Source organism: Ostrea edulis, chromosome 5 (genome assembly GCF_947568905.1).
Source record: "Ostrea edulis chromosome 5, xbOstEdul1.1, whole genome shotgun sequence".
Lineage (NCBI taxonomy): Eukaryota > Metazoa > Mollusca > Bivalvia > Ostreida > Ostreidae > Ostrea > Ostrea edulis.
In genome coordinates this window covers 71,790,435-71,817,956 of record NC_079168.1, presented here as the reverse complement: position 1 = coordinate 71,817,956, position 27,522 = coordinate 71,790,435, and the positions used below count along the sequence as shown (strand labels likewise).

At 34.9% G+C, this 27,522-nt stretch overlaps 1 protein-coding gene across 1 annotated transcript in view; it reads left to right on the top strand.

The window, feature by feature from the left end:
• LOC125650077 (proteasome activator complex subunit 4B-like) overlaps positions 1-24,539 on the top strand; it is a 42,083-nt gene extending 17,544 nt beyond the window's left edge. The window contains exons 24-44 of the mRNA XM_048878024.2: positions 459-557; positions 861-923; positions 2,170-2,262; positions 2,481-2,606; positions 3,594-3,785; positions 4,605-4,741; positions 4,840-4,893; positions 5,079-5,208; positions 5,337-5,572; positions 5,811-6,006; positions 6,262-6,426; positions 13,457-13,653; positions 13,803-13,934; positions 15,618-15,775; positions 16,265-16,363; positions 16,652-16,728; positions 16,881-17,009; positions 20,573-20,725; positions 21,497-21,571; positions 22,200-22,403; positions 23,179-24,539. Coding sequence (XP_048733981.2) covers positions 459-557; positions 861-923; positions 2,170-2,262; positions 2,481-2,606; positions 3,594-3,785; positions 4,605-4,741; positions 4,840-4,893; positions 5,079-5,208; positions 5,337-5,572; positions 5,811-6,006; positions 6,262-6,426; positions 13,457-13,653; positions 13,803-13,934; positions 15,618-15,775; positions 16,265-16,363; positions 16,652-16,728; positions 16,881-17,009; positions 20,573-20,725; positions 21,497-21,571; positions 22,200-22,403; positions 23,179-23,313 — 2,850 coding nt within the window. The 3' untranslated portion in view covers positions 23,314-24,539. The remainder of the gene's footprint in view (positions 1-458; positions 558-860; positions 924-2,169; positions 2,263-2,480; positions 2,607-3,593; positions 3,786-4,604; positions 4,742-4,839; positions 4,894-5,078; positions 5,209-5,336; positions 5,573-5,810; positions 6,007-6,261; positions 6,427-13,456; positions 13,654-13,802; positions 13,935-15,617; positions 15,776-16,264; positions 16,364-16,651; positions 16,729-16,880; positions 17,010-20,572; positions 20,726-21,496; positions 21,572-22,199; positions 22,404-23,178) is intronic.
• The last annotated feature ends 2,983 nt before the right edge of the window (positions 24,540-27,522 follow it).

Sequence of the window (27,522 nt, the reverse complement as noted above, 5' to 3'; positions counted from 1 at the left end):
TTAATTATAACAAAATTTCGGCAAATGAACTATTAGAATTAATTACTATAAGCATAAAGAAGACAAAATGCATGTAATATTGTATACTTTGAAAACATGAGATGTGTCCTTTAATGTACCTACTGTATATTACATTGTATATTAATGTATCTGTATTACGTTGTATATTAATGTACCTGTATTCGTTGTATATTGATGTACCTGTAGTACGTTGTATATTGATGTACCTGTAGTACGTTGTATATTGATGTACCTGTAGTACGTTGTATATTGATGTACCTGTAGTACGTTGTATATTGATGTACCTGTAGTATGTTGTATATTGATGTACCTGTAGTACGTTGTATATTGATGTACCTGTAGTACATTGTATATTAATGTACCTGTATTACGTTGTATATTTTACCTGTAGCTTGTGACGAGGCTAAACTTCCTGTTTGTTGTTCTCTTTTGATCAGATTTATGAGACGGTGTTGTTTTTCTATGGTGCTAGTAAACAAGATTTTGATGCTCGATGGAAAAGTTTACATTCTGTTAAAGAAGCCCTGGAGGACAAGGTTTGTAGCTGATTTACATATTTCACACCTTATTGTGTACATGTTTTTATATCGCTGCAATGTAAAAACTAACACGAAACAATTTAATGTACTTTTTATATCGGTACAATGTAAAAACTAACATGAAACAATTTAATGTACTTTTTATATCGGTACAATGTAAAAACTAACACGAAACAATGTAGTGTATTGTATATGGATGTAATCCTGATGTATCATGATACATGTATGTGTAAGTGTGATCTTAATGAAACACATGGTGTATATTTACCAAATCTGTCATCTTGGATTTCTCCTGTTTAGATGCGGGACAGAAGAAAGCACATCCGAGCTCTGTTGGTTGATAGAGTTGTCTTACAGCAAGAGGTAAATTTAAATGTATTTGTGTTTTCAAGAGAGACCTGTGGGGCATTTGACATTCGCCTGTATGGCGAATGGCGAGATTGAGAGTTTATCTATGTAATTCTGAAATACCACCTAATATATATAGTCCAGTCAAAATAGTGGATATTGGGGGTCAACCTTGAACTAATTGCAACAGAAATTCTGATTACAGAGCATCAACAGGTAGACCCTAGACAATATATATTCCGAAATCCACTGAAATCCACCGAGCACTTTTCGGGTAATTCTAGTTTGAAAATGGGTACCTTAAATGGTATTTTATCGCCATTCATGGATATATACGTTCTCAGGTTTGTCGATTTAAATACATTTTGGAAGACGCGAAACATGAAAGGCAGATAAAATATCGTATAAAGTACTAGAAGTGACATACAGTTATTGATATTTAAACAGGTAGATCATATATATATATATATATATGATCTACCTGTTTAAATATCAATAACTAATAATCTATATTCCAAAATTCTCCGAGTACTTTTCAAGTAAATCTTGCATGAATACAGGGGGTTGGTGTAATACTAACTTTGTTTTGAAAGCGAAGTTGACATCAATAAAGATAAAAGAAAAATATTCATTTGAAAGCGTTGTAATTCAACACACAAATCATTATGTTTAAGCATCATCAATAGTACTTTAAAGTCAGTACCTTGATTTTGCTGGTACAGAGTTTGTACAGTGAGATTACTGATTCTGTACAGTGAGATTACTGAATCTGTACAGTGAGATTACTGTTACTGAGTCTGTACAGTGAGATTACTGAGTCTGTACAGTGAGATTACTGAGTCTGTACAGTGAGATTAATGAGTCTGTACAGTGAGATTACTGGTACTGAGTCTGTAAACTGAGATTACTGAGTCTGTACAGTGAGATTAAATGCGTCTGTACAATGAGATTACTGGTACTGAGTCTGTACAGTGAGATTACTGAGTCTGTACAGTGAGATTACTGGTACTGAGTTTGTACAGTGAGATTACTGAGTCTGTATAGTGAGATTAATGAGTCTGTACAGTGAGATTAATGAGTCTGTACAGTGAGATTACTGATGCTGAGTATGTACAGTGAGATTACTGGTACTGAGTCTGTACAGTGAGATTACTGAGTCTGTACAGTGAGATTACTGGGTTTTTACTGTTAGATTACTGGTACTGAGTTTGTACTGTGAGATTACTGGGTTTTTACAGTAAAATTGCCTGTTCTTTTACAGATGAGAATGCTCTATGGAATTCGTGATTACACTGATCATCACCAGGATATTTTGTTCGACCTGTACAACTTGGCTGTCAGTAGATATGGCGAGGTCAGTGAATTGTCACAGGATCCAATCATTTTTGTAGAATGGATCCAATTATTGTTGTAACACAGGTTCCAATCATTATTGTAGTAACACCAGATCCAATCATTGAAGTAACATCAGATCTGAAGCCCTATAACTCCTGTACTGACAAATAAACAGAAGTTATTTGTTAGGGTTGCACTTCATTTCAACTCCATGATCTTTCTTTTCTCTTGTTACAGGTGAGAAAGAAAGCCCAGACTGTGTTGATGCAATGCTTTCAGAATTTCCCATACTGCTACCGATGCATTCTGGGTAGAGTATCTGAAAGTCTTGCCCGAAAGGACACCCCTGAAAAACAGTTCAAGGTAAGTTTTCACAGGGTACCTTAAGCCTTAATGATATTGTCAGAAGTCCCTCTCTCCACATCTGCTTCCTTGCCAGCTGATTATCATCTCTCAAACACAACTGACTAACATAAAACTCCTTTCTCACATTTGCAATACTTACAATGTCCCAAAGTAGGAGAAAACCAAAAGAGAACAGTAACTTTGAGAAAGAGAAAATTTGACAACCCAAGAATTTTCTATACATCACACCAACAAAGAAGGGGTAAATACTGCAACAGAATAAGATTTGTGTAAATCATATATTTATTTTTGGAAAAATTTCAAATATCACAGAATATTGCCTTTTAAATATCTTATCAATTCTCTCCAATTTTTACTGGACAATGGAATCAAACATACACTGTACATTAAAATAAAGCAATTCTGAAATATTCGAACTTACATCATCAGGAATAAAGAAAATCATTAAAACAAAGTCTACTTCACACAAAAATCAAATACTCGAATACTAGGTATTCTTAGATGATTAATAGTGAAATGAGTGTGTATATGCAGGGTGTGGATCAAAGCAAAAAGTATATGAACATTAAACATTGTCTGCAAAATGGTTTATATTTTGAACTTTAGAGTTTTATGAAAAGAATAATAATCAATAGTGCATCAAGTTCATATTTAAGCAATTAGATGTTCAGCTGTTACATAATCTTGAATATATTGCACTACAACAAATCCAACATTGTTGGGGAGGGGCTACCAGAGTACATGTATAAGCTGCAAGGTCATTCATGTTCCATGTTTTTAACTGCTGTTTAATTCCATGAGAATGAAATTTAAATTCTATTTCATAATGACACATAAGTATGAATAAAAAGCTAAGGTAAGTTAACATACAAATGCTAGTAAGAAATGGGAATTCATTAAACATGTATTCTGCAGATGCTTTGCAAAAATTACTTGGAATTTTTCTTTGGACTAAGGAGTAACTAGATCATTTATTACTGGCAGGGGACTCTGTATGTGGTGCTCGGCAGTGGAAAGAGGTGCCTAGCAACCAAGAGAAGCTGGGAGGTGATTGGTCAATTATGGCCTGCCATTGTCCAGGCTCAGCAATCGGAGAAGCCCTCTATATTACGAGTGGTTGATGACATTATAGCAAAAGTCAGCAAGAATCTAGAAAGTCCTGGAATTGAAATCAAAGTAAATATGTGTTACGGTATTTATAGAAGAAAGGACCTGCTGGTCAAGCTTTCAATGGGTGTACTGCTAATTGTCTGCTTTATGTTTTTAAACATGAAACACTGTCAGCATTTCCTGCACTACTATTTGGAAATTGTACCCATACCCAATGGGAAAAATAGCATCAAAATAGATCAAATTTGGTATTTATTTTAAACTTAACACTGATAAGCCATATTTTAAAGAATAAACAAGTATTTATCGTTTACAATTTTACAAATATTGACATCTATTTTGTATTTAAGATGAAGTGAAAAAATTAGTTAATTCATACGTTTCATATAAAGCGAATTATGAGCCTCAAATTGCAATGTAATAGCAATTTGTTACTGAGCATTCTTTAGCCTCAAAATTGGGGGAAATTGATAACGTTTGGCATTGGGAATAGTACCGTTTATCGTTACCAGTTATAAAACGGGGGAAATGCTGACTGTCAGTGTATGCAATGTTCAGCCGTAATATCGCTTTTTTTTGTCAAAGTCTGTTTTCACTCGATTCTAAATTCATGAATTTTATACCCATTCTATATAATTGTTATGGCAAGGTTATTTTCCCTGCATGCTTTTGGTCAATAGTGAAAATTAAATTGCAGAGAAAATATGGCTGTGAACAATATTTTTTATTTACCTGTACATTCAGAAAAATATATATATAAAATGCAATGTAATGAAAAATGTATACATGTACCTTCAATTGACAATCATGTAAAGTTGTTGTCCTTTGCCCTTTTCTCGGTGATTTGTCTATATCTGTACTTGCATACCGAGATAATTTTTGTAGGCCAGCTCCAGTTGTTTAGAAGCGGCTAGAAGATTGCTGGCCTCGGGTGTTCCTTTAGCAAATCCCAGTAAGCTGTCCGACAGTGAGGTGAAGCTGGGTGAAGAATTTGAGAACAAGTGCAATGAGTCCAACAGACGGTATGGTACATTGTTTAATTATCAGTCATTTCTTAAAAGTACTAATGTACCTTAATTAATGGGGATATATTTGTTATTGACTCGACATTTTCTTACAGGTTATATATTAAAGTTGTGGAAGATCTTGTGGCGTTAGTCAATGGTGGAACTTTGTAAGTGATGTTGAAGTCATTCTGCTCAGTTACCACAAGCATAGAATTTATACTGATTATCATTTTCACTGATATTACATGATTTCTATATTTTAAAAGTGTAAGAATTAGTGTCTTGTTCATTTTTTGTAAGATATTGAAATGTACGTGTAACTTGAATTTTGTTTTGCCGATCTCCCTGACAGGATGTGGAAGTTCAGTCAGTACTGTATAGAACTACTAACACTGCTACTGAGGCATGATATATCCACCCCCACCCCAGCGGTGGAACTCTTCACTTCCAACCTCATTCATGATTCCATCTACATCAGGAAGGTAAGAGTATCGCCATAGTAACAAGGAAGCTGAAAAGTGGTGTAATGCGATCTTACAGAAAGTACGAGTTTTAATATTCATATCATAAGGGTAAACTGATCAATGAATGCTTTTGATTTTGTCCATAGCTTTCAATAGCCTCAGTGTCAGCCATTCTGAAGCAGCAGAAAAGAAAACATCCGAAAGTGGTGGTGGATGCTTTTAAGGGTGTCCCACCCCCTCCCGCTAGAACCTTCCTACCTGGAAGTCGACGGGATAATGAATGGATCATGTACAACTCCGACCAGCTTCCAGACAGTCAGGAAAAATGGGAAGCCATGGAATTCGTCGACAAAACGCACTGGGGATATTACTGCTGGCCAAAGTATGATGTTTGTTGATCGATGTACATGTGTAGTGACATCTCACTACAACTAATTCCCGGGGACTCCTGGATTTACTTTGTTATATATGGAAGTTTGTTGTATCCATGTTTTTAATGAGCAAATTCTACTACACAGAGTAAAGGTTCTGTACTACTTGAAATTAAAGTAGGTTACGCAGTCTGAAATGATGTTATTTACGATGTAAGAAGTCTGTATTTTAAAGCTTTTCTGTTACAGAGAAATGAAGATATATGCCAAACAGTTGGAGCAACCGAAATTAGACCGAGTGGAATTAGAACTGTTAGATGTTGAAAAACCTATTTTTGTGAAAATGAGTGACTCTGTGTTTGTAAAAAAGTTTATAGATGTGCTGAGTTTAGAAGAAAATAAAGGGAAAGACAAATTCAGGAACAAGCATCTAACACTCTTCAAGGTTTGCTATGTACACTTGTATTGAAAGTTTTATGGTACTATGCTTTAATATGTATTGGTATATATATATATTTTAATTTATCTCTTGAATTTGGTATTACATATAACTGTCATATTCAACAGTTTTCTATAACTTTTTAATGATTTGGTGCTATTTCTGTGTGCCTTTCAGGGTCTATTTAGGAATATAACTGTCATATTTGATAGTTTTCCTGTAACTTTTCATGATTTGGTGATTTTTCTGTGTGCCTTTCAGGGTCTATTTAGGAATTACGGGGATACCTTCCTTCCCCACTTTAGAGCTCACATTGTGGAGCTTCTGTCTGACAGAAGCCACGAACACCACGATAGTAAACAGAGGTGTGGTATGGAGATTCTTGCAGGAGTTGTACGAGGCTCAAAACACTGGCCATACCAAAAGGTGAAGAACTGTCATTTTTTTTAAGTCAGTGCATATTTGAACTTAGGTGTAGAGAGATAGAGAGTGTGAGTGTAGATAGAGGGTCCAAGTGTAAAGAGAGAGAGAGATAGAATCAAGTGTAGAGAGAGATAGAATCAAGTGTAGAGAGAGTGACTAGAGAGAGAGAGATAGAATCAAGTGTAGAGAGAGAGTGAGATAGAATCAAGTGTAGAGAGATAGAATCAAGTGTAGAGAGAGTGACTAGAGAGAGAGAATCCAAGTGTAGAGAGAGAGATAGAATCAAGTGTAGAGAGAGTGAGTAGAGAGAGAGATAGAATCAAGTGTAGAGAGAGAGATAGAATCAAGTGTAGAGAGAGTGAGTAGAGAGAGAGAGAATCAAGTGTAGAGAGAGAGAGAGAATCAAGTGTAGAGAGAGAGATAGAATCAAGTGTAGAGAAAGTGAGTAGAGAGAGAGATGGAATCAAGTGTAGAGAGAGTGAGTAGAGAGAGAGATAGAATCAAGTGTAGAGAGAGTGAGTAGAGAGAGAGATGGAATCAAGTGTAGAGAGAGTGAGTAGAGAGAGAGATAGAATCAAGTGTAGAGAGAGAGATAGAATCAAGTGTAGAGAGAGTGAGTAGAGAGAGAGAGAGAGAGAGAGAATCAAGTGTAGAGAGAGTGAGTAGAGAGAGAGAGAGAGATAGAATCAAGTGTAGAGAGAGTGAGTAGAGAGAGAGATGGAATCAAGTGTAGAGAGAGTGAGTAGAGAGAGAGATAGAATCAAGTGTAGAGAGAGTGAGTAGAGAGAGAGAGAGAATCAAGTGTAGAGAAAGAGATAGAATCAAGTGTAGAGAGAGTGAGTAGAGAGAGAGAGAGAGAGAGAGAGAGAATCAAGTGTAGAGAGAGTGAGTAGAGAGAGAGAGAGAGATAGAATCAAGTGTAGAGAGAGTGAGTAGAGAGAGAGATGGAATCAAGTGTAGAGAGTGAGTAGAGAGAGAGAGAGAATCAAGTGTAGAGAGAGTGAGTAGAGAGAGAGAGAGAGATAGAATCAAGTGTAGAGAGAGTGAGTAGAGAGAGAGATGGAATCAAGTGTAGAGAGAGTGAGTAGAGAGAGAGATAGAATCAAGTGTAGAGAGAGAGAGATAGAATCAAGTGTAGAGAGAGAGATAGAATCAAGTGTAGAGAGTGAGTAGAGAGAGAGAGAGAATCAAGTGTAGAGAGAGAGATAGAATCAAGTGTAGAGAGAGTGAGTAGAGAGAGAGATGGAATCAAGTGTAGAGAGAGTGAGTAGAGAGAGAGAGATAGAATCAAGTGTAGAGAGAGAGTGAGATAGAATCAAGTGTAGAGAGATAGAATCAAGTGTAGAGAGAGTGAGTAGAGAGAGAGATGGAATCAAGTGTAGAGAGAGTGAGTAGAGAGAGAGATGGAATCAAGTGTAGAGAGAGTGAGTAGAGAGAGAGGGAGAGAGATAGAATTAAGTATAGAGAGAGAGAGAGAGAGAGAGACTCCAAATTTATAGAATGAGTGTAAAGAGAGTCCCATGCATAGAGAGAGTCTGAATCTAGAGAATGAGCATGTAGAAATAGTATGAGTACAGAGAGGAAAAGTCTGAAAGGGAGTCCTGGTGTAGAGAGAAAGTTCAGGTGAAGAGGAAAACAGTCCTTTTTGGAAGGGTTTTGATTAATTACAGATAGGTTAACTAACTTTGTAAACTTAAATTCATTTTAATTAAAATTAGACTACATACTAGATTAGCGTACGGACGAAAATTCAGCTACCAACAATTCCTCTAGATCAACAAGAAACAAGCAGGGCAAAAAACAGAGTTAAGTCTACCAAACAAAAAAAAAAAAAAAAAAAAAAAAAAAAAAAAAAAAAAACGCTAGTCAGTCATACGCATGAACAAGTTAAATATTATTTCAGTGAACTGCAGGGGTTTAAATACTGCAGAAAAACGTATAAAATTTTATACCTGGATTAATGATAGCTGTTTTGATGTAATATTTATGCAAGAAACCCACTATATTGAAAAAAATGTACTAAATTATGATGCAAGGTGGAAAGGTATATCAATACATTGCTTTTCCGATTCAATTTTCAGTAGAGGAGTTTCAATATTATTTAATAAAGATTTGAATTTCAAAATACTAAATATACATAAATCTAATGAAGGCAGGAAACTCATGGTTAACATAGCATATGATGAAAAAATTATTACATTAGTTAATTTATATGCTCCAAACGATATCAATTATAGATGTGATTTTTTTAAACGGGCTAAAGAATGGATTAGTAAATATACAGCAAATTTTGATAATCTATTGATATGTGGTGACCTTAATTGCTCAACAGAAAATGAATCAGATAAAAGTGTTATAATTTTAAAACAACTACTGAACAAGCTCGATTTACACGACATGTGGAAAACTATGAAAAGCGGAAAAACAGGATATTCATGGTGTAACGGAGTAAATATCCCAACAAGTAGAATAGATTATATTTTACTATCCGATACCTTTTGTTTTCAATGTGAAAATATAAGGCTTCAAAACATTCCTGGTTCACACTCAAACGGTACTAGGATGTCTGATCATAAGTGTTTAATTTTTTCTTTGATTGTAAATGAAAACCTTAGAGGTCCAGGATACTGGAAATTTAACACATCTTTAATTGAAAATGAAACCTTCATGAACGAAATGAATACATTCCTGAAAAACTATAATTTCGATAAAGAAAATGCACTAGATTCATGGGAAAATTTGAAAAGGAATATAAAAACAAAATGTATAAATTTATCGAAAAATATATCTAAATCTTACAAAAACAAAATAAATTCTATTCAAGGAGAAATAAGTAAGATAGAAGACTTGCCATATGAAAAAATAGATATGAATAGAAAAAGAAAATTAGAAAATGAATTGACAGAATTAATAAACAAAAAGGCAAAAGGTGCACAGGTAAGATCAAGGGCAAAATGGATTGAAGAGGGAGAAAGAAATACCTCTTATTTTTTAAATTTAGAAAAGAGACGACAAATATCAAATGTGATAAAATCATTAAAAAATGAAAAAGGTACAGTTTTTGATGAAGATGAAATTTTAGATTCTACATGCAATTTTTATGAAAAATTGTATACATCAAATAATGAAAATGATAATAAAGTGAATGAATATTTAAGTAATATACAATTAGAATATAGTCTAAATGATGAAGAAAAAAATGAATTAGACACCCTTCCCTCACTATCAGAATGTACAGAAACAGTATTCATTATGAAAAAAAATAAATCACCCGGATCTGATGGATTACCGTGTGAATTCTATCAAACTTTCTGGGAAAACATAAAACAACATTATTATTGCACTCTTCAAGAGATCTTCCAAAAGTATACAATGACATATTCACAAAGACTATCTTTAATTACTCTCTTATTTAAAAAAGGAGACCCGCAGAGTCTTAACAATTATAGGCCTATTAGTCTTACAAATACTGATTATAAAATAATAGCTTTTCTTTTAGCTAATAGACTACAAAAAGTGTTGGATAAAGCAATACATGTTAATCAATCAGCTTATATAAAAGGGAGAAATATAGCTCTGAATGCAAGGTTAATTATTGATATTTTTGAATATTGTGAAGAAAATGATATAGAATCAATAATGTTATTTCTTGATTTCCAAAAAGCGTTCGACTCTGTGGAATGGAACGTCATGACGAAAGTTCTTAAAAAATTTAACTTTGGCGAAAACTTTCTCAAATGGGTCAACATACTATACAATAAACCTATATTTAAAATAAAAAATAATGGATGGATGTCCAAAACATGCAATATGCAGAGAGGTATAAGACAAGGATGTCCCATCTCTGCAATATTATTTCTTTTTGTTATAGAAATATTAGCGGTAAATATTAGATCGAATTCAAATATTAATGGATTTCAAAAACCAGGAATGACTAACAGTATTAAGATTATACAACATGCAGATGATTGTACTCTTCCTCTTAAAGATGAAACCTCTCTAGAACATTCTTTTAAAGTCATAGCAAAATTCAGCAATGTTTCGGGTATGTATTTAAATATGTCAAAAACAGAATGTATATTAACGGGTCCTCACAAATATCATTATAAACAAATTAGAAATGTTAACGTAAACAATGATAGCATAAAAACTCTTGGAATTTATATAGGACACAACAAAGAAATATGTTATAAAAACAATTGGACAAAAATTGTAGATGACTTAGAAAAACTGTTTGAATCATGGAAAAAAAGAAAACTAACCATTTTTGGTAAAGTTTGTGTCATCAATAGCCTAGCAATATCAAAGATTATATATGTTGGATCAGTTCTGAGCTTTCCAAATGAAGAAGTAATTAAGAAATTTCAAAGTTTGTTATATAACTATATATGGAACAAAAGAGATAGAATTAAAAGAAATACACAGATTGGAAATGTCCTAAAGGGAGGCATTGGAATTGTCGATGTATCTTTGAAATTAAAATCCATAAAAGTATCTTGGATAAACAGGATTTCAAGCGAAAGAAACTCTCTATTCTTTTTTGTAGATAGTTTGTGCAAAGAAAGAGACTTTGATTTTGAATATCTATGTAAAACAAATATTACGAAATCAAATGATTATCAAATGATGGAACATTTTCCTCTATTCTACAAGGAAATGCTTGTATTTTTCAACGAATGTAAAAAAAAATAAAAAACAATTTTATCTGAATGCATTATTGAAAGAACCGTTGTGGTGTAATAAAAATTTTATGTACAAAAACAAGCCAATATTTTTTCATAATTGGCTGAGGAGCGGTTTTAAATTTTTGAATGATATTGTAAATGAAAATGGCATAAAACCTTTGGAATGGTTTGATGACAAACTTATATGTAAAAAAAACTGGATGTGTGAATATATGATTATAAAAACAGTTATAACAAAAACCTTCAAAAGTTATGAATTTTCAAATATACGATACGAAAACATTTTTCATGGGAGTACATCATACGATTTATTATGTAAAGGACATGTTAAAGTGTGTGATATCAATTCAAAGTTGATTTACGAAATTCTTTGTCATGAAAAATTTATACCTCCATTACACCAAACATATTACGGAAAGGTTTTTGAAATAACAAAAACGGCTTGGAAATCTATTTATGAACAAAAAATCTTATCCATAAGAGACAGAAGTATATCAGAATTTAATTATAAATTATTAAATAATCTATTGTGTAACAGAGAATTGCTGAAGAAATGGAAGATAGTAGAAAATGATTTTTGTGTCTTTTGCAGAGATGCTAAAGAAAACAATGAACATCTTATCTTAAAATGTAAAAATGTTTCTCATATATGGGACATTGTTAAACAAATTTTAAAATTTGATATATCGTGGAAAACAATTGTGATAGGATTTTACTATGAAAACAATGAAAAGACACTCTTTTTGAATAGCATAATATCTCTTATTGCCTGTAAAATATACAAGTATAAAATGTGTTGTAGATTAGATAACAAAGACGAAAAACCTCAAGAAATATGTAACCACATAAAAAGTAAATTGAATTTTTATACAGAAGTGTACACAAAAATTCAGGATAAAAAATATGCTAAAGTTATGAAAGCAATTAAAGACAAATTGTAATTTATACACCTTTGCAGGTATGACTTTTTATAATATGAAACCTGACAAATATCTGTCTATGCACATTTTTAACTATGTTACAATGTGAGTTTATTTTGAACAATTTGAATTGATTACAAACAACTATATTTCTATATCAAATAAAATTTTGTAATAAACCTTTTATATACTGGTATTTTGCAAAAAGTTCCCACTATGAGGAGGGGTCCTGTCCTCCTATAGTGCTGCCATGGGGGTTGTGATATGAACTTTTGAATTGTTAACCCCGCATATGGCAGTTTCAGGTTCTTTATGTACATAATTATATTGTTGTGTTGTTGGTTTTTCCGTAAAAATAAGAACCTTTTTTGCCATAACATGTTAATAAATTTTGTTATATAACAGTATATTATATGTGTGTGTGTTTGTATGTATGCATATATGTTTGTGTTTTCTATATGTAGAAATTTATATGATAAATTTATATATATGTATATGTATGCCTATATACATCTAATCCAAGGGGCCCCTGGCACCCTAGGTAAAGATTATAAGGGGGTCTCTGCGGAGACTTTACCCCGAAATAGTAATGTATTTTGGAATTAAAGACTGATATATGTGAAAAAAAAAAAAAAAAAAAAATTAGACTACATAGATCACTCGTTAATTAAAATTAGACTACATAGATCACTCGTTAAACTCAATGTAAGAGGAGTGTAGGATGTAAACAGTATGACATTACATAGATTGATGTGCATGGATTTTGAATTAAGAAGATATACTGGCTTTTTATGATTTTAGAATGAGTACATACTGTACATTACGGGATGATTTTGTTATGCCCCCGCAAACAAAGGTTGGGGGGGGAGGATACTGGAATCACCTTGTCCATCCGTCCGTAGATATGATTTGTCCAGAGGATATCTTTAACATCGATGAGCAGATTCGATTTAAACTTTACGAGCATGTACAGTATATCTTATGAATAATGAAGTTGTGCACCTGCTATTTTGATTGATTTTTTAACATTCAAGGAAGTTATGGACATATTTTTCATTTTGAGGGGGATGTTGTCATTATCCAGAGTATATCTTAAAAGCCAATGAACTGATTTGATTCAGACATTTTGTATATACATTATATCTTACATATTTTGAGTAATGCTGTATTGAAGAATATATAGTACTGTCTTGCATTTACATTAAATTCTCTCAAGAAAACAGTTAACTTTACTTTTCTTCTTCATGTCAAAAGGATGTGTTTATTTTTCATTGAGCACAAAGTCACCATTTTCCACTATCCATTTTGCGCTGCGAGGATTATTAGTCTCGCTAGGACAGTTCTAGTTGTATTTACTTTTGGTAGGTGAGTGCCTTATGGGACTCGGTAATCCCCATTTTGAGTTGTAGTTGTATTTATATTTGGTAGGTGAGTGCCTTATGGGACTGGGTAATCCCCATTTTGAGAACCTCGCTGGACAATATCACCAGTGAGACTATGAGGGACTGGGGGACGTTCTTCACTGTCGTATCAGAGAGTCGTGATCCGCGAAGACTGTACAGGTTCTTCGAGTTACTTCTGGATAAACCAATCCAGGAAGGGTCTTCCTCTTTTGAGGACTCCAGGTAAAGTTTAACGTGGAGTAGAACTCACACATGAATTATGAAATAGAAAACAAACAGATGTGTAATGATATACACATCCTACAAAAAATGCTCCTAAACGGAACACCCTATGATGTAGAAATGAATGAAATATAATTCTGGTTTTTCAGTCGCCTGTTTGCAGTGCAGAATGCTTTGGTACAACAAGAGTGGAGAGTTCCAGAACTCCTACACCGCTTGCTGGGATTCCTGTTGTCGTATCTCTCTCACAGATACAAGAATGTCCGTGATAGGGTGGGAAGGTATGCATTAAAACTATTTGGAAACATGTTCTTCATTGTGCATTCAGACACAACAAATCTTGGTTGATCACAATCATTTGATGTCAAGCTTGCAGTTACATATTTTCATAAATACATGTATTAGTAGAATAATGAATTGTAAGTGGCATGGTTGATTTTCATGTGTGTGCATACTAAATTAACACTAAACCTGGGGAGGGGGGTCTGTCACTGTGGTTTGCATCATCGAGCACGTCAAGGAGTTGAATCTGGTATCTAGATGTGAGCGGTTGGTATTTTCAGATGCAGAAAGAATGTACAATGTAGGTTTGTTTTTTCTGTTGCACAAAACAACTAATTTAAATCTGCCACTGCTTCAGTTGTATTATGACATCAGAACAAAGACCATGACGTCACACATCGTTTTACCCAACAATCATCGATATTAAATTTTGTTATACATTAGACTTAATGTTGCATTGAATTGTGGAAGAGACCACAAAACTAGGATGAAATTGAGATAATGTACATAAGTTTGTAATCTCGGATCAAGTAGATGTGATTTTGTGAGATCTCTGCAATTTTTAGAGGGACTTCTGAGATTGAGTTCTGAAGAAATTCGTTTTTCTAGATGATTGTATAGCTTCAGCTCAAACATTTTTGCATGCTTTAGTCATTAAAGGTCGCTCTGAAGTGAATTATAATGGCTAATCATCAAATTAGATATCAACAGTCATCTATCTCCATGTGTGTGTACATGTGGCAAACAGGCCATGCTTAAAGGGTCAATAATTACACCCAAGCCTGGGCCAAGTGATTCCCCCCCCCCCCCCCCCCCCCCCCCGAAATTAGCCATCCAAAACCAATATTTACTTTAATCAAAAATAGATTTGATTGGAATTGTACGATAGAGTCAGGGGATTGCAAAATGGCACTCATGAACATTAAACAGATGTAATTCTGTAATCGTTTTCAATTGCAATGTCTACTGTATAAACTCAAAAATGAAATTTTGCATTAATAGTAAAAGAATGAAAGTAGTTGTAAATGCTTTGTATTATTCTTTATGGTAATGATCAATTTTATTCCCTAAACAAAAATGAATATTCAAGGAGAGAATTCTATTGCTTTGTAATGCATCCTCAGTATAAATTGTAGAAATAATTTATTATGTAGGAATTACAAATTTAATGAAGTAAATCAATGAGAGCCCTGTAAATGAGGTTTATTTTAATCTTTTGATTTATGAAATCTAACTTTATGACCATTAGATTTGTCCTTTATAGATACTTAAATTTCACATGGGACATACAACTATGACCAGAATAAACCTTAAGGAAATGTGACTACACTTTTTATGTATAAAATCTTTTGAACATCGTGTTTTGATTATTATCTTAATCTACATTATATATCACTGCATAACAATCATACCGCATGGTTGACATAAGTACACAACACTTCATTTTATTACTTATCTATAAAAAATTCCTTCAACATCTTGTAATTTTCCTTTACTTCTACAATAGAATTTTGAGTTGTGGTTGATTTTGGCCATACATAGACAGTGGAAACTCTTGATTGTGCCTCTGTATAACCGGATTCCCAGATCTCATTTAAATATAAATCACTTGTTGCCAATCAAGAGGCCTGCCTTTTGTGAAAATTTCACAAAGATTTACTTGAACATCACGTCTGTTTCAGCCTGCTCTCCAACATCTTCCTGTACGACTATAAGATTCGCAGTGAATGCACCACAAAGTCTCCCCACAGGCTAGATTTTGTCCGGAGGGTGATGCCACAGTTAGAACCATTGAAAGATTTGGTGCTATCAGACAATGGGAATAATGGAAGTTCCAAGGGTAGGTTCTGTTGTTGTTTTGATATCTGTATTTGAAGGTGGTGATAAAGTATAAGAAAAAAGCTTTTTGAAATTTTGTTTAGTAATACCTGCTTGTACAAGATGACAGTTGTCCTGATTAGACACTTGCTACCATCAAAATTTTTTTTTTTTACTTACTCCATACAACAAGGTAACTTTACAAAATTGTGAAGACTTTTTAAAAAAAAAAATGGGGGAGGGGATATTCTCTCCTTAAAATGAGCTGGACAATTTTATGAATAATAACAGGTGATTTGCTAAGGATGCAGAGGAGATGACTGAGAAAAATGTAATACTACTTTATTTGCTATGACAACATCTGAAATCCAGAAATCATTAATTCAGTATACAAAGTTTAGTGCCAAACTTACAATTTACATAAGTGTAATGTGGTGATTGGATTGCACAACATTCAGATTAGTAAGAGACCCTGCATTGTCATTGCATTTGAGACTAATGATGTTTACAGAAGAGAACCACAAAGAAACCCCTGCCACGTCCGAGAAGATGGAAGTGGATGACGATGAGGATGAAGACAGAAAGACAACAATCCGAATGTGTAAAACAGGTAACTATGGTAACAGAAAGACAGCAATACAGATACAATGTAACTACAGTAATAGAAAAACGACAATTATTAAGTGTAAAAGTGGTGACCATAGTAACAGACTAGCAACATTAAAATGAAGTTAAACAGGTAACTATGGCAACAGAGAACAGGTTACCATTGTAACAGACAAGTAACTATTTAACAAACATCTCGGGGTTTCTCATTTGAGTTGATTCTATAATTTTCAATGGAAAATACATTTAGATGTATATATTGTGTATAATTATCCTTTTGTATTTAATGCAGTGTTAAAGTGGATATCGGATGGTCTCGGTAGAATGTTCACCTCCACTACACCAGAGCTGTTCCTGTTTCTCCCAGTGGTGAGTTTTTTCTCTCCCTCTATTTACTAACATCTACAGGTACTATTCATACAGATTTGTGTAAGATATGCTGGAAATGGCTGTAGTTACATAGATTGATTATTGAGACCATTGAGTGTCTGTAGCATCCTACACGGTGGATTATATTCCAGATCTGCACCTTAGAGAGTGAAACAAAAGACGAGGAGTTGAAGGCAGACTGTTCTATGGCCCTAGCCTGCTTCTCTCAGGCTCTCATTCAGGAGACCAACGTCCATGTTTGTCTGGAGACTATCAGAGAGGTGAGTTCAGGTGTGTCTGGAGACTATCAGAGGTGAGTCCAGGTGTGTCTGGAGACTATCAGAGAGGTGAGTCCAGGTGTGTCTGGAGACTATCAGAGAGGTGAGTTCAGGTGTGTCTGGAGACCATCAGAGGTGAGTCCAGGTGTGTCTGGAGACTATCAGAGGTGAGTCCAGGTGTGTCTGGAGACTATCAGAGAGGTGAGTCCAGGTGTGTCTGGAGACTATCAGAGAGGTGAGTCCAGGTGTGTCTGGAGACTATCAGAGAGGTGAGTCCAGGTGTGTCTGGAGACTATCAGAGAGGTGAGTCCAGGTGTGTCTGGAGACTATCAGAGAGGTGAGTCCAGGTGTGTCTGGAGACTATCAGAGAGGTGAGTCCAGGTGTGTCTGGAGACTATCAGAGAGGTGAGTTCAGGTGTGTCTGGAGACCATCAGAGGTGAGTCCAGGTGTGTCTGGAGACTATCAGAGGTGAGTCCAGGTGTGTCTGGAGACTATCAGAGAGGTGAGTCCAGGTGTGTCTGGAGACTATCAGAGAGGTGAGTTCAGGTGTGTCTGGAGACCATCAGAGGTGAGTCCAGGTGTGTCTGGAGACTATCAGAGGTGAGTCCAGGTGTGTCTGGAGACTATCAGAGAGGTGAGTCCAGGTGTGTCTGGAGACTATCAGAGAGGTGAGTCCAGGTGTGTCTGGAGACTATCAGAGAGGTGAGTCCAGGTGTGTCTGGAGACTATCAGAGAGGTGAGTCCAGGTGTGTCTGGAGACTATCAGAGAGGTGAGTCCAGGTGTGTCTGGAGACTATCAGAGAGGTGAGTCCAGGTGTGTCTGGAGACTATCAGAGAGGTGAGTCCAGGTGTGTCTGGAGACTATCAGAGAGGTGTGTCTGGAGACTATCAGAGAGGTGAGTCCAGGTGTGTCTGGAGACTATCAGAGAGGTGAGTCCAGGTGTGTCTGGGGACTATCAGAGAGATGAGTCCAGGGTAACAATTGATACGTTTTACAAAAGAACTTATGACTAAGACCAAAATTTTCTTTTGCAATTTCTTTATTCTTTACATTAATTAAATTGTGATTTTAATGTCAATTAGTAGAATTTATTTATGTAATTTTATATAAGTATAATCTTGCAAAATTAATTAAATTGATGAGTTTTTAGAATTATGTAACATCTAGGTCGTGAGTTTTTTAGTAAAACAGGACCCAGGTTTGTACCAAGGTTACAGGGCCTCTGAACGTATGGGTACCCTGTACATATAGAATAGAGCAACTCCTACATGTATTACAGGGTGCCTGATTTCAGTGATTAAAAAATTAATTAAATAAAGGCTTTTCATACTGTATGTTTAGCTTTTGGCTTGCATATACATGTACATTGCATCTCATCTGGGTTGTCACCAAATGACACCAATATTTGTTCTAAAGTTCCAAGTACATCCCAAGATATTTGACAATCAAATTAACTCAAAATTAGTTTAGGCCTGAAGAGCACATTATTTCACATGTACACAAACAGAATTTGTACCATATATACTCGCCCATAAGTCGGTCCGCCTATATGTCGGTTGTATTTTTAGTCCCCTACCGTCGAAGTCGAAGGGGACTTTAGGTTTGCGCTCCGTCCGTCCGTCTGTCTGTCTGTCAGTCCTGCAAATCAGTTTTCCGGACTTTTTTTTTTACATGCTTGTAGATATTCATTTGATATTTGGTACATTGCTTTGCAATAACAAGTTATAGATCAAGTTCGAATTTCGTCTTGGTCCGTTGATTTTTCACTAAGTTATGGCCCTTGGACTTAGAAAAATGGTATGAATTATTAGTTTTCCGGACCTTTTTTTATGTGCTTACAGATATTCATTTGATATTTGGTACATTGCTTTGCCATAACAAGTTACAGATCAAGTTTGAGTTTCATCTCGGTCCGTTGATTTTTTATTAAATTATGGCCCTTGGACTTAAAAAAATAAGATGAATTATCAGTTTTCTGGACTTTTTTTTAATGTGCTTGCAGATATTCATTTGATATCCAGTACATCATGATGATTGCTTTGCCATAACAAGTTACAGATCGATTTTGAAGTTTTCCTTGTCTAGTCTTTGTACCTGAATAGTAGCTGATTTCCAACCATTCCTATCTTGGTTTCCCAATCTTCCCTTTTACCATAACCTTGGTCTCATAATGAACTTCGAATATTGTTGCAGTCCAATAATTTTTACCTCCGGTAGGGGACTGTGTATTGCTATGCAATACTCTCAGAATGCTTGTGAAAGGTTATTTTGTAGGAATTTGCCATTGACCCGCTAGTAAGTCGGTACAAAGTTTTTTGTCAGAATCGGTTGACAATTTCAAGTCAATGCTCTAGTGTTATTACCTATGTTTCAAAAAATATTTTGAGAAATTAATAATTATGAGGTGCTCAATATCGAAGCCATATCCGTTTGGGGTTTAAACGCATCCCTTGATCTATTATTGGCAATGATCACTTGTTTATCTAAGCAATTATGGTATCCTAATTACCAGTACCCGACACCGTGTTTACTTAGTGGCACGTGCCTCACGAAAACTGTTATTGTGGGATTCCGGTATAATTCACTGTATCAACAATCAAGTTTTTAAGAGTCAAGAATTATGATCTAAATTATCTGTTAACAATATTCAATCTTTTATGAAATATATTTCAGCCGCTATACATATGAATATTTCAATATTAAATTGGGTTCGCAATTAAATTTTACCGATTAGTTAAATTGAAAGAATTAGTTACCGGTTTGTAAATAATTTTCAAAATAAATAATATACACTTCACTAGATAAAATTAATACTTGTACTTTATACATAATTTTAAAATACAGAAAGAATATGATATGTCTAGATATTTGTGAACAATAATCATTTGTGTGGCAGTCCATGATAATCGTCGGAGTTGTTTAAAAAACACTACATTACGCCTCCCAGAAAAATACCAATCTTCTTAGGACACACTTATAAGTCGGACATAGAGTTTTGGACAAAAAATTTACTCCCAAAAATCCGACTTATAGGCGAGTATATACGGTAGTGAAATGGACAGTTTCATCCCATAACCATCATCTTATATTGTTTGAAGTTGAAAAATTGCCCCAATTTGTAAATGCATTGTACATGTATACATGTAGTTCTAATGGAGAAAATTATCATCCCTTTCCTCAGCCATGCATTGCAATCTGGTGACCATTTTTAAATGTTTGTGATCTAGTCATAGTTTTCCTTATATAGCTCATGCAGACATTTAGAAATGTCTTCCGGTTACAAAGTGCAGTCTATGTACCTGAACAACAAGTGCTCCTGGTGTAGATATTGCATTGTTACACACCAGTCATAAGTACCTGCTGTTGTAGTGTTCTGTACATCATTAAATTTTGTGAATCAGGTGAAGGCATTTCAGGTCTCTCCAAACGGGTAACTACAATTCATCATGAACATTTCAGATCTGGAAACAAGACCAAAATTTATAATAGTATCTAGAATGTGCTAAAACAAATTTTACGTTAGAATGAATATAACTGGTTTGACAGTTTCTGTTATATCTACAGGTGATGGGTTTAAAGTCATGGCATTCGCGGGTGGCAATCCTGGGCTACATTCAGGTGATGGTTTTCTGTAATCTGTTCACCATGAACCAGACCAAGTACCAAAAGGAAATCCAGAACTTCGTACTACACCTCATCTGTGATGACCAAGTAGAGGTAATGTGTAACTGAATGATGTACAAGTTACTGAGTGCTTGATGTAATGTGTGACTGAATGATGTATAAGTTACTGAGTGTTTGATGTAATGTTTGACTGAATGATGTACAAGTTACTGAGTGTTTGATGTAATGTTTGACTGAATGATGTACAAGTTACTGAGTGCTTGATGTAATGTGTAACTGAATGATGTACAAGTTACTGAGTGCTTGATGTAATGTGTGACTGAATGATGTACAAGTTACTGAGTGCTTGATGATGTAATGTGTGACTGAATGATGTACAAGTTACTGAGTGCTTCATGTAATGTGTGACTGAATGATGTACATGTTACTGAGTGCTTGATATAATGTTTGACTGAATGATGTACAAGTTACTGAGTGTTTGATGTAATGTGTAACTGAATGATATGTACAAGTTGCTGAGTGTTTGATGTAATGTGTGACTGAATGATGTACAAGTTACTGAGTGCTTGATGTAATGTGTAACTGAATGATGTACAAGTTACTGAGTGCTTGATGTAATGTGTAACTGAATGATGTACAAGTTACTGAGTGCTTGATGTAATGTGTAACTGAATGATGTACAAGTTACTGAGTGTTTGATGTAATGTGTAACTGAATGATGTACAAGTTACTGAGTGTTTGATGTGTAACTGAATGATGTACAAGTTACTGAGTGTTTGATGTGTAACTGAATGATGTACAAGTTACTGAGTGCTTGATGTGTAACTGAATGATGTACAAGTTACTGAGTGCTTGATGTTGTAGGTAAGAGAGATGGCAGCCATTACTTTGAGTGGGTTGCTCCACTGTGGATTCCTGGACATGGACACAGATATGCTGGTACTGAACTTCTCTTCATTTCATACATGTACAGTTGTGTAAGGACTGGGAATTTTTAGCTCACCTACCTATTCTGAGCTATTCTGATCACCTTTTGTCCAGTTTCCATCTGTCCATAAACTTTTAACATTTTTACTTCTTCTCTAATTCTCTAAGAACCAAACTTGCCACAAAACATGCTAGGGTGGAGAGGATTCAAGTTTGTTCAAATGAAATGCCATACCCTTTCTAAAAAGGAGATAATTAAGAATTATTGAAAATTTTATGGCATCTTTTAAAAATCTTCCCAAGAACCACTATGATCTTTGACCTTGTTCGATTATGTCATGACCCTGTGGGGCTAGGTTTGGACCACAATATGGGGTCAAACTTTTCCATAGGAATAAAGATTGGGAAAAATTCTTTTAAAAATCACAACAGTTAAACAACAGCAGGGCCATAGTGATCCAGATGAATGATGTGGTCCATGGGTCTCTTGTTCAATTGTACATGTGGGTGTGAAAGTATTTGTGTCGTTCAATTTTGACATGAATGTTACCCTTAAATTTAGCTATTGAAATCTAACAAAACACTCAATTGAAGTAGAAATACAGTAACTCAAGTCCTGTTTTGGCGTCTCTCTCTACAGGATCACTTTGAACTCCTAAGTAAGAACAAGGTGAAGAAGCGCAAGCATTCAGACTCGGTACCTCCGGACGCTCTCATAAAGCGGCATGCTGGTGTCCTCGGCCTCAGCGCTTTGGTGGAAGCTTATCCGTACGACGTGCCAGGGTTCATGCCACAGGTCTTAATGGACCTCAGCAATCATGTCAATGACCCACAACCAATCCAGGTCAGTAGCGACTGGTGCATGAGAGATACATGTACACTGTACATGTAAAATACCAAAGTTATATTTACTATGGATAAGTACATATAGTATAGGCTATATTGACTAAGGAGAAGTACATGCATTATAGGCTATATTTACTAAGGAGAAGTACATGCATTATAGGCTATATTTACTAAGGAGAAGTACATGCATTATAGGCTATATTTACTAAGGAGAAGTACATACATTATAGGCTATATTTACTAAGGAGAAGTACATACACTGTACATTATAGGCTATATTGACTAAGGAGAAATATCAGCATTATAAGCACTTGCAGTGTACATGTCATTGCTGACATTTTAATCATAATTAACTCGTGCAGCCTTGACAGAATGATTGCACTTGTTTGTACTCTAGAAGAAAATCTTCGGAATGTTATTCAGTGTATAATACAAAATTCATTTTGAAATTCTAGTGTATTCAGGCTTTTACATAAAGAATTAGAGAAAATGAAATAGAGGGTTATCGACTTAATAATCAGGAAACACCAGCAATGGGTCTTTTTTCAGATCCAGACCTCACAAGGTCATTCTGCTCTACCTATAAAAAAAACTACAAACAAGCATACATATATTTCCTGATATTCAGTCAATAACCTATAAGTTTTGCTAATATTATCTTTAAACCTGTGTGAATTGATGTACATGTACATGTGTGATGAGTCTAAATAATGTGTGATTTACTTTCATTGATAGAACTTAATTTTTTCTGACTTGGTATTATTGTGTTGCAGATGACTGTGAAGAAGACACTGTCAAACTTTCGTCGAACTCACCACGATAATTGGCATGATCATAAACAAATGTTCACAGACGATCAGCTTGTCATATTAACTGATCTGCTAGTGTCCCCAACATACTATGCCTGACAACAGACCAGTGTGTTAGGATTCTATTAACCAATAACCTTTTACCCAGGGCGGCATTACGTGCATGTGATCGTATATCACCTCATTCACAAAAATCATCAGTTTAAAGACCGTAGAAATCGTGCAAGTCTGCCTTTTGTTGCCCTTATTTATTTCAGTGACAAATATATTGTGATTAGTGTTTTCCAGAAGAAAAAAACTATTTTGTATCCTTTTTGCAGTGATTATAAGTGTTGCACAATTAAAGAAAATGAACATTTTTGAATACTTGTAATATTTTAGGACAATATTAAATTATCCATCAGCGTCTGCCAGTTGTGTGACAAATATTAACAAAGATTATCATATAGTTTTCAATGTGTTCAGTATTGGGAAAAGATGGGTACAACTAACTTGTGATTACTTTTATATATAATGTTTAAGGTTTCTGTAGCCCTTACTAGGGAATGGGAGATTTGTTTTATGGGATAGTTTAGTGTAGTGTGCCAAAGTAACAGTTCAAACAGGCATTTATATCTAGGACAAGGAATTAGTATGGAAAATACACATACTTGTACAATCATATATGTATATCAACCATTTAATAGGAAATGTATGTATTGAGGCATGTACAGGGATTATAACATAAGATGACAAAAGCTTATTACAATGTATTGTACCCCTGCAAGGACAAGGGGGGGGGGGGGGGGTGGAATTGCCTACCTGTCTATCTATGTAAATCATGTTTTGGATCCAATTTGTGACAGAGAAATATAAGTTACCAGAGTAATAATACAAGGATGTGTGATGAAGTAATTTCTGATTGATCTGCACTGATCATTCGCAGGAAAAAGTATGGCATGCATGCAAGCTTGACAAAAATTGGGGGGACAAATATTCCAATTCTAGTTGGGAGAACATCCTGGGACACTTGGATGGAGAAGTTCACAGATTTACGATATAAAGCTACATTTTATCTGTATTCCTTGTTTTTTCACCAACATCAGTGTAAAATCTGAGCAGAGGGAGCATGTTAGCTTATTGAAAGTGAAGCCGACGTAAATCACCCTCTGGTGCGAGATTGGTGTAAATCACGCTTAAATCCACGGATTTACCTGTACATGTGCGATTCCAGATGCCATACAGATATTTACCTGTACATGTGATTAACAATTTTATCATGTTGCTGACAATATTTGTAATGTTTCTTTTGGATGATGTTTTAAATTAAAATATGTAATGACAAATCTTTTTGTTCATGCTCACACTATTATCACAATTCACCTTTGAATTAGAACGCTTTACCGGATATAGTATTGCGTTGTGTGACGACACAATTGAATGAGACGATTGAATTATTTGAATGACATGTTTGATGTAGTACAACAAGAGTTTTCATTGGCCGATTACAGCCCGCCCACTTTCTGGAGCAGATTCAGTGTAGCTGGAGAACTGTACATAGCTCACTGAAAAGATCCACCTCTTATAAAATCCTTCGATTTACGGGTCACAAAAAGCTGTGGACAGTTGAGGCCTGAAATCGGTGTATTCTTGTGTTGCTGTCTCATAAACTCAATATAAAAAAATCTTAACATATTTTCCTACTATATACATGTACTTGCGTCCAAACAAACCTTCAAATATTCATTAAAGCCACACACCACCCGAAAACTCGCAGCTTCAAATGATTTCGTTTATGTTAGGTAGCCGGTCAATTCGAACTCTTGCTATTGGTATATCTATTCATAAAATCGGTTGTAAGTTATCTATTCGCTCTTCATTTATTATCAACAGGAATAATTAATAGAAATTAAAACATTTTTGAACCAGTTTTTGTAAAGGTAAAATAAGCTCTAGATGAACGAAAATGCTACATAAGGACATTAGATGGAGACCGGCCGGCGTGGCCGCTCATGACTAATGAAAGCCGCACTGCCGTGAGTTTAGCTATTTGAATAATTATCATTTAATAGGACTGGGGTGGTATATTATTTAAACAATATAGCTAAAATATTTGTGGGGTATTAGTACACATCTAGACGCTATTGTGACAATATGGAAATGAACCAGGATTCGAATTGACTGGCTACCTAACATGGCTACGTCTAGGGCTGTGCGGTGCACCGAAAATTTCGGTGCACCGCGATTCATACCATTCGATTCGATGCACCGATTACAAATTCCGGATTTCGGTTCGGTTCGGTTTAGATTTTACTTACACCAAAACAACAAATATGGCGTCCGAGTGATGTTGAAAACATGTGGTTTTTTATGCAACGGAGATTTAAATCACTACTGTGTTAAGAGTTAGCATTTTCACCACTCAGATACCAACAGAATATGGTCCGTAAGATCATTGCAGTTTATCTTTACATGACATATAGCATTTCTGTCAGTGGTGGAGTGAAATCAACATCGTAAGTAATGACACAGATTTGACAGTTAACATTAGATAGAATGTTCTATCGTTAAAATGATAATGTCCTACGGACCCGATTTAACGATAGAATGCGTCCTATATACCTGCAATGTAGCAAAATGAAAATTGCACACAGTGCATGTTTCGGTAAAATTATGTAACACATCACTCATATGCATTTGGAAAGTTATCTTAACGACCCACTTGGGCCGTTCTTATTTGCAAATTAGGTAAGCGTTCGTTTTTGGAAAACAGCATGCAGCAGGGTGTTCCGATGGCAGTTTCCGGTAAAATGGCAGTCAGTTCGAATCGAGAAAAGTGACATTTCAAAGTGTTGAGTTTACAATATTATTATACGATTTTTTACAGTGTTAAGGACTTACAAATTACCAATGAGGTTAGTTGTATATAAATTTAACTTTAAATGTACACGTTTATTCTTTGATAAGTTTAAAATCGTTTTGGAGCGATTCCGCAATTTTCTGCTACATTACGGGTATATGGGAGGTATTCTAACTGTGGTGAGGGCCTGTCCCGAGACACAGTTAGATTATTCTAACTAAGTTAACATGAGAGAAGTAAATCAATAAAGGAGAGATTTTCAAAGACTCTCAATTGATAGAATTGTTGAATTTTTGCATATCAATGAAAACAATATCATATACATTTTAGATTCACTATAGATTTGTTTAATAATCCAAAACTTATGCAGCACATTAATATAACAAATTTTGATAGACTGTCAGTGTTTTCTTTTTTCTATCAAAGTTATAAAATGCCATTATGAATAGATATGATGTTTACAAATGACAACATATAGTTATATAACTTGAATTAAATCAAATCAAATATGCTACTCATTAAAATTGTTAATTTTTGTGGTGTCATTAGATAAATTGGATCTAACATGAACCGAATCGAAAATAACCGAACCGTGCTGTTCTGAATCGAAACCGAACCGAATCGAGCTAACCCTGAATCGTCCCAGCCCTAGCTACGTCTACGAACGAAATCATCAAAAGCTGTGATCGAGTTTTGGGGTCGTATGGGGCTTTAATAAATATTTGAAGGTATGTTTGGACACAAGTATAGTAGGAAAATATGTTAGGAATTTTTTTTATATTAAATTTATGAGACAACAACACGAGAATACAACTTTTTCTCTTTCTTTCTTTGAAGTTTTTTTTCCCCATCTAGCATCTGGCCGTCATGTTTTCAAATGCTGACTACCGTATAAGGGAATTTGGGCAGACTTGTACATATGGACCAATGAGAGTTTCTGTTGCATTTCGCAATTGTATTACAAACAGATTCAACTGTGTCGTCACACAATGCATTACTATATCGGTCAAAGCGTTCTAATTCAAAGGTGAATTGCGATAAGGTGGCTCACTACATCCTGCAATAGTTTCTCAAATCAGTATGAATTGATTTAATCATAAAAGATATGATAAGTATATTTGCCAAAAAGGCAGAAAATACGTAAATTTGGATAACATGATTTTCAAAAAATTATTTCAACACTTATGAACAAAAGACAGGCGGATTTGAACTAGAGATCTGCGGTTCACCAGCCCGATACTTTAACCACTGAGCTACAATGATAGACAAACAAATCAATCGATGCAAATCATTTCACAAAACATTTACAACGCCATCTTGTGACGTAAAGAGTATAAGCTTTAGTGTAGTGAGCTACCTTAATAGAATGGATGGATCACCATATCACACCCCCCCCCCCCTTACACACAGTTTCTTCTAAACTTCTCTATATACCTAAAGTGATCCTTTAGATTGATTGATTACAGCTG